Source organism: Eschscholzia californica, unplaced genomic scaffold, assembly GCF_041429995.1.
Source record: "Eschscholzia californica isolate CP2 unplaced genomic scaffold, dmEscCali1.0.p SCAF_3, whole genome shotgun sequence".
Classification (NCBI taxonomy): Eukaryota; Viridiplantae; Streptophyta; class Magnoliopsida; order Ranunculales; family Papaveraceae; genus Eschscholzia; species Eschscholzia californica.
Window position 1 is genome coordinate 2,981,141 of NW_028238420.1, and position 16,528 is coordinate 2,997,668.

Below are 16,528 nucleotides of genomic sequence, written 5' to 3' on the forward strand. Positions count from 1 at the left end.
AATGCAAGAGTTTTTCATTGAGAGGAATACTTCAATAACAATCAAATAAATATATAATAAAGAGAATGATTTCCTCTTTTCCATCAAGAATAGAACACAAGTCAAATTGAAATAATTGAAAACTGAATATCAACCAACCAGAAGATCAAACTGTATCAAATTCACAAAATTGAACTAAGAAGATCAAAATCGGAGAACAACCAAACAACTTTGTTGAGAAAAAAGTAAACATACTACACATTAAAGAAACTAACTTTGAAACTAACTTTGAAGAGTTTTAATCGAACAACTGGAGCCCAGAATTCCTTAATTTAAATGAGAGATTATAAGCAAATTCAGCAGCAACCTGGATCCTTGGATCCCTCAATTCCTATTACCCAAACAACAGATCAATAAATTAATCAATGTTAAAAATGTAATCAGTTCTGGTCGAAAAGAAGTAGAGGATTGACTAAAAATCTGTTTTCGTCTAACCGTATATGAACATCTAAATGCTTCCTCATAAATCATATTCGGTGCAAAAAGTAGTTAATAAACCATCTATCTAACCAAAAACAAAAGATTGTAGCTAAATTGATTACGAAATAATGAAAAAGAGAGAACCAGAAGGGTACCTCTAGCCTTCTCACTCTAATTGGGGGAAACTATATGAAACATATTTATAAAATCCCCTACTTAAAACCAGAGAACCCAACAACCCATAAAACCCCTATAAAAACCAAAGAACCTCTTTTCATTTGTGGCATGAAGAATTGGTTACAAACCTTGGTGAACCTCTTTTCATCATTTGGTGCGACTGTAGTTGGAGAGTGATTAGATAGAACTTTAGAGCTTTAGAGAGAGATACAGACAGAAAATAAAAATCGATATTGAGAGAGATGGTGAGAGATAAAACAAACCTTTGAGAGATAGAACACTTTAGAGAGAGATTAGATAGAAATCGATACTGTGAGAGAGAGAGAGAGAGAGAGAGAGAGAGAGAGGTAAAACTAACCTTTGCGATATGGGTAAATGTTCAGTAATGGAAGAGTAGGAAGATGAGGGGAATGAATCCGTTTCAGGCAAAGAGAGAGAGAGAGAGGGTCACGAAGGGTTTGATATATTGAATGTCGTTGGATTTCGGTAGAGTTGGCTATTCGGGAGGTCAAGATTTGTCCTAGTCAGATTGTGTCTGTATAATAGAATTGAATGTTGTTGGATTTCGCTAGAGTTAGCTATTTGGGCGGTCAAGATTTGTCCTAGTCATATTGTGTTTGTATTAATTATGTCCTAGTCACAAGGATGTGATTTTTGGATTTCGCTAGAGTTAGCTATTTGGGCGGTCAAGATTTGTCCTAGTCATATTGTGTTTGTATTAATTATGTCCTAGTCACAAGGATGTGATTTGTATAATAGATTTCATAAAGGGATTTTTTTTGTTCACAAAAAAATCATCTAATTTCTAATTAATACTAAATCCAAAAGACATTAATGAAGACTGAAATATTACTCTTTTATTATCTTACTAGGGTATATTCCGTGTCCTAGGGTACGGACACTTGAGAGAGATTTTAATTAGTTATTATTTTATTGAGAGAGAGATTTTTATTTTATTTTTTAACTCTTGGAATTTATTTTGTTTCTTTTTTTCTTAAATTAGAATTTTTATTTCTAAGAAGGAAAAAATATTGTTTTCTAAATAGGTTACTTTATCTCTACGAAGGACTATATTTTAAATTTCGAGAAAGGCTTCTAGACAATATCCTTTATTAAAAAATGATGTTTGTCCCAGTCATCGTTTTCCCTCCTGTTTTATATAATAGATAATGAACTATATTATTCTTTGGTTTATTATGGTCCATAGTCACATTATTATTTCCGCTTTTTTTCCGTTTGACAAAACAATAACGATAAAAAAAATATCTATTATATAAAACAGAAGGGAAAACGATGACTGGGACAAACACCCTTTTTTAATTATGCATATTGTCTAGAGGCCCTTCTCAAAATTTAAAATATAGTCCTTTGTAGAGATAAAGTTACCTATTTAAAAAATAATAACTGTATCCTTCTTAGAAATAAAAATCTTTTTTTAATAAAGGATATTGTCTAAACAATAATCATTTCCGTCTTAGAAATAAAAATCTTTTTTTTTATAAAAGATATTGTCTAGAAGCCCTTCTCAAAATTTAAGACATAGTCCTTCGTAGACATAAAGTTACCTATTTAAAAAATAATAATCTTTTCATTCTTAGAAATAAAAATTCTAATTAAAAAAAAAAAATAAACAAAATAAATTTCAAGGGTTAAAAAAAGAAATTAAAATATCTCTCTCTCAATAAAATAATAACTAATTTAAGAAAAAAGAAACAAAAAATAATAACTAATAAAAATCTCTCTCTCTCTCTCTCAATAAAATATAAAAATAAATTTCGTAACATTTGATTGATACAATGTCCGTGTCCTAGGGCACGGGATATACCCTAGTATATGAAAAATTCTATTCATCCCTCCATTTTGGTCCCTCCGCCAGCCCTCCGTCGATGTGGCAACATATTAATGGAGTATATTTTCTCACAATTCTCTCTCTAATTGCTCCACACGCAAGTGATATGTTGCCACATCGGCGGAGGGTTGGTGGAGGGACCAAAATGGAGGGATGAATAGAATTTCTCATATATAAAAGAAGTGTAATAACATTCATGAAGACACTCTTGATGGGTCAGGTTTCATATCCAACACCTCATGAACGAAAAAAGAACCCCCCGGCCTAAAATTTGCATATACTGGTATTGTATGTACTCGCGTTGGTTCTGACTTTGACTCTGGCGCGGGTTCTGATTCCGGTTCGTTACTAGCTATGGATGATAACACATCTTTCACAATATTCATGTCCATGGTGTTGGTAGAATCATTAGAAGTAACGTTGGGTGACGATCCTCGATAATCAATGGAAATATGGTGTTGTAATCCAACATCTCGAATACAGTCACTAATTCTACACTTATTTGTAAAATAATCATCTCCAGGCCCATCTTGAAGAACACTTGACCAAGTATCTACACAAGGTAGATCAGAATCTTGATCATATTGTTGTCGTAGTAGGTTTCGTTCTATGTCATATTGTACTTTTAGTCTATACCAAATATAGTATTGATCTAGAGATCGCTTTCTTTCTGCTTCTAGTTCTTCATCGTACCTCTTCCATTGTATTTCGATTTCATCAAAGTCGAAGATGTCTATTTCGTCGCTCATGGCTGTCCTAAAAATTTGATCTTGCTAGTAGGAGATTATCGCAAGGATAAAAGGAAACTAGAGCTTTGTTATGTGAAGTGAAGTGAATGTGAGTATGTTCATGTTAATATAGTGAGAGAATTTCTAATCCTAAACTAAGAACAACTCTACTTATAACTAAATTTGGGATTTCTTTCTAAAATTGTGTTAGGATTTATTTGGCCTATGTGTTACAACAGTCGACAGGTATGATACTTCTCCAAGTTGGCCCTTGTTCTCATCAACTTTAATGAGTTTCTGTTTTAGTCCTTTAAACCACAGTCTTTTCATCGCAGTCCTTGTTTTGTTTTAATCTCAACCAATGAACGAGATCTACGTTTCAGATGAAAACGTGATCTCAGACCCTACCAAACCTTCACTCGGTCAAAACTAGTGATGGGAATCGGGCGGGTCTGGTCGGGCTTGGGCAACTCTATTACGGACTCAGACAGTCGGGTTTGAAGCTTGAGTGTCCGTTAGGGTCTATCGGACACTTCGGGTCGGACTAATTTGGGAATCAGAGTGCCCGCAACCTTGTTCTGCCGAGGCCCGTTCAGTCTTTGGCGGATGTGGATGGTCTGGTCGCGGGCATGAGAATAAAAAAGAATCCGCTATTTTGACGTAGAGGTTGATGATGGTTTTCGAATAACTTCCTAAAGAATCACAAGTAGCAAAGAATCTCAATGATTTTCTTCACTGTACAACACACTTACAATCATCAAATTTTTTGTCCCACAAAAAACTCATACAAAGAAACGTTTACAAATAATATGTGCAGCTTACTCAATAATATGTGCAGCTTACTCAATTCAGGGTTACGAAATTGAATCTCAAATTCGAAATTACTACACAATCAGAACGTGAAGAAAAACAACATAAGAATACATTAGAGAGAACGAATTGTTGTGTCTGTCATTTTGCCTTTTATTTGTTGAGTTTGAAATTTCAAATATCAAAATGAAAAAATGAATCTCTTCACACGGTTGCCTCGGTTTTTGTTTGATAGTAGTTTTCAATCAAATAACTCAAAACAACTCGCTAGGATAAACATCTAAGCTCAATCAAAATGAAATATCGAAATTATTGTCAAGTTTTGGGACTTCACTCTCATTTTTGGGAGTTTTAGAGAAAAAATATTTTTTTAATTGAAGCAGGGTTTGGGAGATCTGAAGATGACGTTTTGACCTGAAACGTCAATCTCGCTTAACGATTCAGATAAAAAACAAATCAAGGGACAACAATTTAAAACACAAAAATCTTAAAGTTGATGAAAACAAGCACCAAATTGGTTGCATAACACCGGAGTCTTTATACATAGGCTTAGGTTTAGAAATTAACCCTCTCTAGCATTTCTCTTATTTGCTCTCTGTTGAATTATCTAGCGTCTGAACCAAAAAATAGTTCCAATACCTGGACTTTTAAGTAAATACCCATTAACTTTTAGAGTTAATTCCTATATGGCCCCCTACTTTGTGACCAGCTTCCTTTATGGCCCCCAAATTTCTGTAAATTCAAATATGGCCCCCTATTTTCATGGAAATGTCATAACTACCCTTCACATTAATATATTTTCAAAATAAAATTAAAAACAAAAACCTAAATTCCACCTCACTTCCCTCTCCACCACTCATCTCTCTCCACGTCACCTCTCTCTCTCTCTCTCCAAGTCAGCACTCAAACTTAAAAAAAAATAAAAAAAAAAATTTTTTTTCACTCACCTCTCTCTCTCTCTCTCCAATCAGCACTCTCATGAAGGTCGCCGGCCGGAAAATTTTCCGGCCGGCGACCTTCAAACTTAAAAAAAAAAAAAAAAAAAAAAAATTTTTTCACTCACCTCTCTCTCTCTCTCTCTCTCTCCAATCAGCACTCTTATTTCCGGCCGGCGACCTTCATACTTAAAAAAAAAAAAAAAAAAAATTTTTTTTTTTCACTAATCTCTCTCTCTCTCTCTAAAAATTCCGGCGAAGGGGGTTTCCCTTCGCCGGAATCTGGTCTGTTCTTCAACAGACCTATTCTGGTCTGTTGAAGAACAGAACAGACCAGATCGGCCTGTTCTTCAACAGACCAGTTCGGTCTGTTGAAGAACAGACCGATTTGGTCTGTTCTTCAACAGACCTGGTCTGTTCTGTTGAAGAACAGACGGTCTGTTCTTCAACAGAACAGACCGAACTGGTCTGTTGAAGAACAGGCCGATCTGGTCTGTTCTTCAACAGACCAGAATAGGTCTGTTGAAGAACAGACCAGATCTGGTCGGCGAAGGGAAACCCCCTTCGCCGGAATGTTGAGAGAGAGAGAGAGATTAGTGAAAAAAAAAAAAAATTTTTTTTTTTTTTTTTTAAGTATGAAGGTCGCCGGCCGGAAAATTTTCCGGCCGGCGACCTTCATGAGAGTGCTGATTGGAGAGAGAGAGAGGTGAGTGAAAAAAAAAAAATTTTTTTTTTTTTTTTAAGTTTGAAGGTCGCCGGCCGGAAAATTTTCCGGCCGGCGACCTTCATGAGAGTGCTGATTGGAGAGAGAGAGAGAGAGGTGAGTGAAATTTTTTTTTTTTTTTTTTTTAATTTTGAGTGCTGACTTGGAGAGAGAGAGAGGTGAGTTGGAGAGAGGTGACGTGGAGAGAGATGAGTGGTGGAGAGGGAAGTGAGGTGGAATTTAGGTTTTTGTTTTTAATTTTATTTTGAAAATATATTAATGTGAAGGGTAGGTATGACATTTCCATGAAAATAGGGGGCCATATTTGAATTTACAGAAATTTGGGGGCCATAAAGGAAGCTGGTCACAAAGTAGGGGGCCATATAGGAATTAACTCTAACTTTTATGTAAGTGTAGTTTTATTGACGGCCTATGAAGTGTTAAGGGTGCCCTCTTAAAGTGAATTTTAGGGAGTGGGATGAAAAGGGGCGCCTCTAAATACATTGTGGGGTCGCCCATTGAACTTCTCGTGGGCTATTTTATAGATCTCACCAACAGGCTATAGGCACTCCCTAATTTTAAAAGGCCGCGGCTTTGGGGAATAAAGTAAAATCTCCGGGGAATAAAGACTTGGTCGATAAACAGTGACTTGAGGGACATATTTATGTTTTAGCTCAATAATTTACTTTGTTGTATCTTGCTCCTTACTGTTCATCTTCATTCAACCCTACAATTCATAGATCCGACCACCACAACTTCAGAGTTCGGACCATCCCAAACTTCCGGCCACTGTCACCATCACCACTTTTATCTTCGTCTTTCTCCAACTCTCTTTTCTTTCATCTTCTTCTCTGTTCCTCTCTTTCTCTCTCTAAAAATTCTTCTTTCAGAGTTGAAGACCTCTAAGAAGACGAAGGGGCTCCTACTGATTAAACCCACTTTAAGATGATTGATTGAGAAAAACAATTTTGATGAACAATGTGGATTAAGAAATATACTGGTCTTTTGGGGATTGAATCTTCACACAAAGAAAATGATCTCTTTTTGTGGGTTAACATATGTTTAATTCCTTCAAACCCTAAATTGACAAATAAAGATGAACACAGCCAACAAAACTATTTGACAAATTCTAAAATCGGTCAATCTCTTTTCTCTATAATTTTCCAAGAACTCCATTAATAAAGAATCAATCAGACATAACTTCTCTCCTCACAAGCAAATGCAAAGTAAACCTTTCTGAATTCAAATATACCAAACAATTAAAAAAACGGATTGGGTTTAGAGCAAGAGTATTCGGAATTTCAGATTAAACTATGAACTGTATAGTTTAGTTAAAAACCCTAAATTAAATTACATTAATAGATATGGGTTCAGGGCAAGAGTATTCGGAATTCAAATAAATTGATAAAGTGAAAGAAAGTTGAGAAATCAAAAGACAAACATCAGAAGAGAGATTCGATGAGCATAGCTTCTCCGGAGAAAGGAACCTACTTCTCCGCGAAGAATTTCATTAAACCCACCTCTATGAAGATTAGGGAGCAACATACAACGTAGGGACTTGGTCCATTTTGCTAATCCGGATTCTGATTTAATTTTTGTTTTCGCCTATGAGTTCGTCTCGGACTCTATTTTTCATATGAGTATCAATATTGGTCTTCTATTAACTTTATCTGTTTTCGCATTCAAGTCCGTAGAAGACACCTGGGTTAGAGAGACAATCAATTTAGTAAAATAATATCTCGAAAAAGACTAACTTGGTTAAGTTAAAAGAATCAGATGACATATTTTCATGTCTCGTCAGTCATCAATGAAATACCTTTCTTAAATTTCATAATTTTGGGTCTGCATTAGTTTCTTCACTATTTGACACGGTATTATAGCATTATGTTTTTTAATCTCCTTCGCACGATTATTTCCATCAAGAGCTTCAAGATTCTTTCTCTTCTTATTATCATTCTCACACATCTCCACCCACAAAGATCAGTTTTACTTCTACTTTTGTATTCATTATTATTAACTTTTCTTTCTTTATTCATTTAAAAAAAATCCAACGTTTTCTTCCAATCGAGAAGACATATTCATCTTCTCGGTTCGACCATTTTCAAGACAGACCACTAGGGTTTGTACGACATCATCCTTTTAAGGAAGTTTTAATTTGATTAGAAAATCGGTCATTCGTGCCAATTTGATTACAAAATTGGTTGAACTCCACATATTCTAAATTTGGTGGGTTTAAATTGATTTTGTAGTTGAACTCTACCGCTGCTACTGTATACAACTCAAATCGATGGACTCGAGTCAAATTTCATTACGAATTTTAGCTTAAGTCCACCGATTTCAGCTTTGTAATATTGAAATCAAATTCATTAGATCTGGAGTGGGATATCTTAATAACATTAGGTCTAAGTCCACCAATTTCAACTTCGAACATTAAAAGTGAACTCAGTGGACTTCCGATTTCAAACTAAAATTATCACAAAATTCAGTCCAAGTTCAGCTATTTTTAGACGTCACTAATCAAATACTATCAAACTAATTCTACCTTCAATGCAAATGTCCCAAGTTCGATCCACTGGAAGTGCAAATCTTAGAATATTGAACTTGTGTTACTAAAGTATAAATTATGTAATAAATTTGTCAGGTTTTAGACTTCTTTCATGTTTCATTTCTTCGTTTAACTTAAACGATCATTGTGTTTATCACATCTCATGATGTATCAATGTCTTGTAACGACTAACGTAGAACTCCCCACCGGCCACCATGTCCAAAAAAAAAAAAAACTATTGGGAGGCGCATTAAAAACTCCCCACCGGCCACCATGTCCAAAATCTCCACGGCGCGGTTGTCTAGATCGGGGATACTTAAATGTGTCGTATCACACTTTTACCGTTACCGCGCCATTTCCTCGCCGGTTACTCTCTCTCTTTCTCTCTCTATAGAGCTTATATTTAGAAAGAGAAGAGAGAGAGAGAATCAGATCATAAGACCGTCTAAACCGCTCCATTTTTGTTATCTTCGAGATTTCCGTCATCTTCATCACTTCCTAAATCATTGCCGATCTCTCTCTTCAATCTCACAAACACAGAATCAAACACAACTCTCTCTCTCTCTCTCTCTATTCTCTGGTAACTTCTTCGATCTCTCTCAATCTACTTCATTTTACCCTAATCGAACTCACACTGTTTGAGGTTTACATCTTCAAATCCATTCATTCATAACTAAAACTTGATAATCTGAATCAATCATTTGATGAAAATTCACTTTTATTAATCTGTAGATCTTTAGTTTGTATTGATTACTTGATTATGTTTTTGTTGGTTAGTTACTAGTTAGTAGTATTGCCCTGGCCCTTGAGGTTTTTCTCTTTCTACTGTTTCAGATTGATCTAACTTTCAGTCATTTTAATTGGATAACAATAGTTAGAGTTGGAATTATTCTATCTTCTTATGATTTTACCTTTTTATCTGTTGGGTAGGTTCATATGTTACTTGTAGAAATTGTTGGATTTTGATTGGATCTGATTAAAATGGGTTTAATTAGTTGTTAAATTTTGGAAGAGTGTATTGATTAATAAGACCTAGAATTGTGGTAAAAGATTGAGATTAAATGGTGGGTTTAGTTTTAGATCATAGAAGAATAGCCTTATACAAGAGTCCAAAACTAATGAAAGAACTAGGGTTTGTGTAATGAAATGAGCTGTTGGTGGAGAAGAAATACATAAAGATCTAAATGGTGCTGTTATATGAACTTTTTAGTTTAGTAGTGAAATTCCAATTAATGGGAAACTATGATATGATTGTACCTATCTATATTAAGAGCAAGAGATTTTTTTTTTCGGAAACTTACTACAGTATAGATCCATTCTCTGTTTATGATCCTCACTCCTAAAGTCAACTGGGGTTTTTTTCACTCTAAGTGCACAAATCAATTTTAGTCCCATAAATAGTTATCATATAGATTTAGAAACGTTATTGTACAGTAAATTTGAAGTTAAAGGATTAGTGCAATCCTTTTCTAGAATCATTTTTACGGAGAATTATGCTCTCCGGATGCAGAAACTAGCAATTTTAATTAGTGGTTAGTTCACATCTAGTTCAGTTCAGCCGATTGGTGTTTGGACTATGGAAAACTGTTTGATGATAGACATGACTCGGTAATAATAAGTCCTATTTGACATTTAGAGGTCTAGATAATGTATCTTGAACAAGTATTGAGCTGGAAAAAGTACGAGAAACTGTCAGCGAAGTGGGTTTAACATTCAATTCCCCGTACAAGGCTGGGAGAATGTAAAATGTTGTTTCCTGTAGTTACTACTGATTGCTTCTGATTTTGCATGGTCATACTAATTCCTCCTTATTTATGAATGAATTGTTTCTCTATTCTAGTTAGCTTCAGAGAGATGGCAACTGAGGCTCTCAGAGATCACAACACACTACCGGGATCTGAAAGGATAAATGGAAGTTCAAATAAAGATAGTTTACCAAAGTCTTACACCGATAATAGTAATGAAAATCTTGAAAAGAAACAAAGTAAACAACTTGCCTCTGTGGTGTCTCCTGTCAAAGAAGAAAACGCTGGGAGTAGTGAAGTAGAAGTTGGTGTTGTGGAAGTAGAATATATTGAGTCTGGGCACCTGACTGATCTAGAAAATGTCGATACTATCGTCAGTGTAAGAATTATGCTTTTTTCCTAATAAAATCTTCCTCTCTGACGAGTAGAGTTTGAAATGTTAATAGCTATCACTATTTGATGTGTTTGCTTTGCTGTTTTCAGACATTGCTAGCAGGATTGGACAATAAGGATTGGGTAATGTTGTGTGAGGCACTTAATAATGTGCGAAGATTATCAATATTTCACAAAGAAGCAATACTTGATAAATTGTAGGAGTCGGATTCCTTTTTGTGCTTTTCCTGACAGTTTTCATATGTCATTTACATCTCTTAATTGCTTTTGCAATTTCTCTTTTGTAATCCTACTGATATATCTATATGACCAGGGGGAATGTGATTAATCTGGTCGGTAAATCCTTGAAAAATCCGCGAAGTGCCGTCTGTAAAACTGCAATAATGACATCTGAAGACATCTTCAAAGCATATGGTGATGAGATAATTGATTCATTGGACCCTCTGGTAAGCTCTTGTCTTACTCTTTTATGTACCCGCTTTATCTGCTCTGTTATATTCCAATCAACTTTAACGCCTCCAATGGTCTCTTTGTTTTATATAGCTTGTACAGCTTCTTCTGAAATCTTCACAAGATAAACGGTTTGTTTGTGAAGCTGCTGAAAAAGCTTTAGTGGCAATGACTACTTGGATCTCCCCTACTTTATTGTTACCAAAGTTGGTACCCCAGCTTAAGCACAGAAATCCTCGTATACGAGCAAAGGCCTCAATGTGTTTTTGTCGGAGTGTACCTCAGCTGGTAAGATCATCATTTCTTTGTGCTACTTCTTTTTTAGCTATATCCTTGAACTGCTTGTAATGTTTTGACTCGTATGTAACTATGTATAACTCATTTGAATAACTAACTTGGGCTAATTTTGGATCAATTTTTAGTCTATCTGAGCCCACTGTCGAAATAACACGAAATGTCTAATGTGCTCCTGACAAAAACAAGTCAGACTTAGACCATCCGGATTCAGAACCGGAATGTGAGGAAAGATCTGGATTCATATCGAGTTGGAATTCAATTTTTTTTCAACTAATGTGTATAATTTGTCTGAATGGCCGATGTGTTTGGATTCATATTGAGCGTATCCTGCCCCATTGTCGAAATAACCTGAAATGACTAATAAGCCCCTGACAAAAAACAAGTCAGACTTAGAGTACTCAGATCAGATAAGTCAGATTCAGTCGAGTAGATCGTAAAAGAAAACAAACACCACAAGTTTCTAATTTGGTGTGTGATTTTCGCAGGGCATAGAAGGAATTAAGGCTTTTGGAATTGATAAATTGATCCAAGTAACTGCACCACAACTCACTGATCAACTTCCGGAATCAAGAGTAGCAGCTCGAATCCTCCTTTTGGAACTTCGAACTGTATACGAGAATTCCCAACTAACCCGCGAACAAAATCAGAACGAATCAAAACCAGAGTCCGAGCCTCAGGAAGTGGAATCATGGGAACAATTTTGCTTATCGAAACTCACTCGTTTGAGTGCTCAAGCCGTTCTTCGTGTCACCAATACTGGTAAACAAAGTCCTGTTCTTGTGAGCTCATAACATTTTCATAAGGTGCAAATTTCTGAGCATATAGCTATGTGAGGTTAAGTTTTTCCAATTTTTAGTCAATTCTTTTGTTGGTTTGATTTGTTTCTTTTACTTTGTAAATTCTAAGTGAGATGTTTTTCTTGGAGAAACTTATTAAAGCATGTCATTGAGTGATTGAACTTTGAAATCAACTAGTGATTCGTTTTTCTTCCTTAAATTAGGGCAAAAGTTTGATGGAAATCATCACTCCTTATCCTCATTTTATTGTGTAATTTGATAATAGATATAATGAATATTTGTTTTTATGATTAGTCTTCTTGGTACTCCACTTGGCTATTCATAAGGAAATGGTTACGTCGTATAAGAGCCAAATATGACTTGTTAACCACCATTTTCTTGTTTTTAAACTCGTTTGTGTTAATCTCTTTTCAATTTTTTATTGTCTCCTAGCGTGGGAGCTCATCGGTGACACTAACGCTGCTTTAGTATTATTTTATTCTATTACTACGAAAATTCCATTCTCCAATCTTGACGTAATTGTGCAAAGAATCCTATAATGCTATGACTTTTTGTTGTAATTAAAATAGAAAAGAATAGACTCTTCTAATTGTCTGAAAGAAGAAAAAAATGGGGTTTAAGAAGTAACTTGGTAAAAATAACAATAATTTTCTATTAGAGTCAGAATATTAATTTGTTGTTTCTTTGTTCTTGAATTTTATTCATGTTTTAAAACGGGTTATTTTTCATATGAGCCCTTAGTTTTTGACTAGTTTCCGTCTAGTCTTCTAATTTATCGAAAATATTTAGATAATTCTTTTTTATCCTTAACGTCTGATGCCCGACTGACATAAATTAGGAGGTCATTTGAAAAAATAACCCTCTTCTAAATCTAGATGAAGGGGAAAGTAGTGTGGCAATCTCTACTCTAGGACAAAAAACATTATTTAAGTTAATCCAAGGAATCTTGAAATGTACCTATTGGTGGGACACTTCAATTGCCCACTTTAATTATGAGAACCAATAGAATTTGCCTAAAAAGTACTATCTCCTCCTTGAAGAGCTTAGAAGCCATTATTTTGTCCCATCTATCAACATCTTAAAATATTAGATTAAACAACAGCCATGGATGAATCCAATGATTCCAATCTAAGGAGAGCAAAAATTGGATGGATTAGATCTACTATTTGTACTCCCCATCTCCACTATAACAAATTGACTTTGTTTTACAAAAGCTTGCATGCTTTAATCATTTTCATTAGGAATGTAGTTTAAAAGACAAGTTTAAAACAAATTAATGAACCCATCAAGATGATTTTGAATTCTCATCCTCCATTCTTTTTTTCTTTGTTGAAAGCTCATCCTCCTCTCCCTCCCTCTCCCTCTCCACACACACACACACATATATATATAAATGTTATGAGTAATAAGCACGTAGAAATCCCTAAATGAAGATATATCACGATCAATGGATATACATAAAAAGCTTCTTAAAATGAAAGTCTATCTTACAAAAAAGTTGTTGAATCTAAATCTTGAGTAAGATATATGATTGTCGAAGTAGACTCTTTACTGATATGAAATTGATCTTTTAAGGTGAAACGTCTTCTTTAGCACCTTTGACACTCTATACCCTAGTATATGATTTTCAAACATAAAAATGTATTGAAAAACTCTATTTACTTTAATAAGTGGGACAAAATTTTCGATATTACTATACTTCCATAGAATAACTTTCTCTATTGTATTTCAAGAATTGTTTTCGTGAATGGGATGAAAATAGCCATTTTCGATCACAATATTTCTTTTAAACCCAAACAATAATGAAAAAAAAAAATGGTGTTATTCCTAATCTGACAAAGTAAAGGGAGGATACTCTTAATTAATCAGTTTCTTTAGGGGGGGTTGTACTATCTTGTCCTGACTGAGTCCTGACCTATAACTTTTGGTTTCTTCCCCACCCACTCCATCACAAGAAAAAAAAAAAAAGATTAAAATTACTTCTAACTGATATTGTCAGCAATTCTCAAGAACTTAAAATTCAGAAGAACCACTCCACTTGTGAACCTCACAAACCTTCAGTTTCTCTGTAAGTTTCAGTTTTCATTTCTTCATTTTTTTTGGTGGTTTCTTGAGATTCTGTTTAGTAAATTGTGCAAAATAAATCTTGGGTTTGATTCAAAACATGGGTTCTTCAAATCTGATTAGATTGAAGAATGGGTACTTCTGATTCTTGAACAAGAACTAATCAATCAATGAAGTGAAAAATTCTCATTAGAAGTGTGTTTTTGGGAGTTATTAAGATTATGGCAATTGCAATTGTAATCTCTGTGATTTTATTGTTTGTGGGTATTGGAATTTTAGTTCTAATTCATGTTTGTATTGTTGGAAGAGCTTTTAGAAGAGGATTGAATTCAGAAAACAGAACTGAAAGGGGTGGAATTGGAAATAATAGGAATTATATCATGTCTAAAGAAGATTTAGAAAAGCTTCCTAGTTTTGAGTTTAAGGCAGTAGAGAAAGGAACTAGTCCTATTGATTGTGTTGTTTGTTTAGAGAATTTTATGGTTGGTGAAAAGTGTAGATTATTACCTATTTGTAAACATAGTTTTCATGCTCATTGTGTTGATTCATGGCTTTTGAAGACACCTATTTGTCCAATATGTAGAACTAGTGCTAGTTCTAAGAAGAAAGACATGGTTTCCACCGAAAACGTCGATTATGATATAAGTCGGTCCGACGAGGTTGGGTTGGAGTTAAGAGAGATTAGGTCATCCATGGTTGTTGATCATCTTCAAGTAAGGGCTACTTCATCTCCTTTATATAATTTCCCATCTTCGGAACTTGTTGTATGAATTTGTTTGATCAATTATAAGTCAATGTCATTTTCTTTGTTGTATGAATATTGCTGTCTTCTACTCTTCTTCTAACAGTTTTTCCTTTCGAAAATATAACTTGTTATGGATTTTTTGGTGCATTCCGGACTTCGAAGGTAGGTTTACCAAGGTAGTGATTTTATTAGATCAGATCTGACTTGTCTGAATTGTTTGGCTGGAGTTGTTTTACTGACTCGTGCAGTTGATTGGTTCAAACATAGTATAGGTCTAAATCAAGAATCTATTGTTCGAATGTTTCAACAACAAAAAAAATCTATTGTCTGAAACAATCTAAAGTAACTATGGTGCTCCTCACTAAAAGAAGTCTGACTCGGAAGACTCAGATTTCAGACAAGTCAGATTAAATCAATAAAGAAAAAACATCACATAAGACTACTCTTCTATGGAATGATCAGTTGTCTTCAATGTGTAGAACTCTGTCTCTCGTAGCCGTTCTCATGAAGGCCTTAACTACTATGACTAACCTTCATGGTAAACCGAGTTTTAATGGTGGTTTTAGAACCGACCCCATTACATTCGGTATTGGAACCAAAAAGTTTTCGATGAAGACACGTTGGTGGGTTGGTTTTAAATTCACCAGTGAGATTCAAACAAAAATAAAATACCTCCTTTGATATTAATAAGGTGCATGGTGTTTGTTTTTCTCTCATTGTTTGAATCCAAACTCGGATAAATCTGAGTGGTCTGATTCAATAGACTCAAAATTAACCCAAGTGGACCACTCATTTGAGTCAGAAATCGCTAGTCAGACAAATACAAACAATTTGAATGATGAGCCTTAATTCAGACATTGAGTCAATTCAAACCTCGAGTCAATTAAACTTGACGTAGAAGAAAAACAAACACTATCTAAGACATGAGATTTTCAAGCAAAATGACATAGTTTTCGAACACATAGAACCGAACTACAAAGAAATTGAAGTGGTAATGAAAATTAGGTTTTACCTTCATCCATTTCAAATTCATCATCAGCTTCATTAATTTTTTATTCTTGAGATACTACCTTTGATTATCCTTAACAAAAAAAAAATACTACCTTTGGTTTTGTCGCAATTATGAAAAAGTGAAAGAGAACTGAAATCAAATTCACCAATCAATTAAGCTAAGGGCAAAAATTATCTACATGTGAAAAGGGGCATGTTTTGAAAGAATTGAACATAACTACTCATATTTAGCGTGGTTTAGTTGAAGGTCTTCATAATCTTTGACTTAAGTGTTAGAAGAAAAATATTAGGAAACAAGAAAGTTTGACCGACTCTAGACAAAAGTTCTATTTAACTTGTCGAGAAAAGAGTTTTTTTTTATTTCTATTAATTGAAGAGCAGAGTAATTTGGTACGCCTGACTGACATGATATTTACTCGCTACCTTCGCTCGCCATTGATATACACCTTTTAATGTGACCAATTAATAATTATAGAACTAGACTTTGAAATTTATATAGAAAAAAAGAAATGCTACAACCCAAGATTGGCAATATGCCACTATGTAAAACTAGTGAATGACATATGAATGTATGAGGAAAACAAATTTCATATTCCAACCCAAATATATGTTTATGAAAAAAATAAGTGCCCTGATCACGTGACGAACTTCTTAACATTATTTCTTCATTGTATGGATCTTTGGCATTAAATGTCATGAGCACACAATTTTAGATTGGGAGCATCTCCAATGGGACACTTTAACAAACACTCTAAAAGTCCTAGTTGTCAAGGGCTAATAGAGATTCTCTTTCCTAAATGTCAATATAGAGACACTCTAA

General features: G+C 34.5%; 1 protein-coding gene across 1 annotated transcript; it reads left to right on the plus strand.

The window, feature by feature from the left end:
- Positions 1-8,433: 8,433 nt before the first annotated feature.
- Positions 8,434-12,181, plus strand: LOC147547694 (uncharacterized). Its single transcript, XM_086670634.1, has 6 exons — positions 8,434-8,786; positions 10,047-10,330; positions 10,435-10,541; positions 10,658-10,790; positions 10,888-11,082; positions 11,577-12,181. The coding sequence occupies exons 1-6, from the start codon at positions 8,480-8,482 to the stop codon at positions 11,880-11,882; spliced, it is 1,332 nt and encodes a 443-aa protein (XP_086526760.1). The 5' UTR covers positions 8,434-8,479; the 3' UTR covers positions 11,883-12,181.
- The last annotated feature ends 4,347 nt before the right edge of the window (positions 12,182-16,528 follow it).

What these genes read in the sequence shown, in the direction of transcription:
- LOC147547694 (XM_086670634.1), top strand. Translation starts at nt 8,480, where the DNA reads ATGTCCAAAATCTCCACGGCGCGGTTGTCTAGATCGGGGATACTTAAA. An exon ending in ATGTCGATACTATCGTCAGT is followed by an intron (nt 10,331 to 10,434) that starts GTAAGAATTATG and finishes TGCTGTTTTCAG; the next exon opens with ACATTGCTAGCAGGATTGGA. An exon ending in TTGATTCATTGGACCCTCTG is followed by an intron (nt 10,791 to 10,887) that starts GTAAGCTCTTGT and finishes TGTTTTATATAG; the next exon opens with CTTGTACAGCTTCTTCTGAA.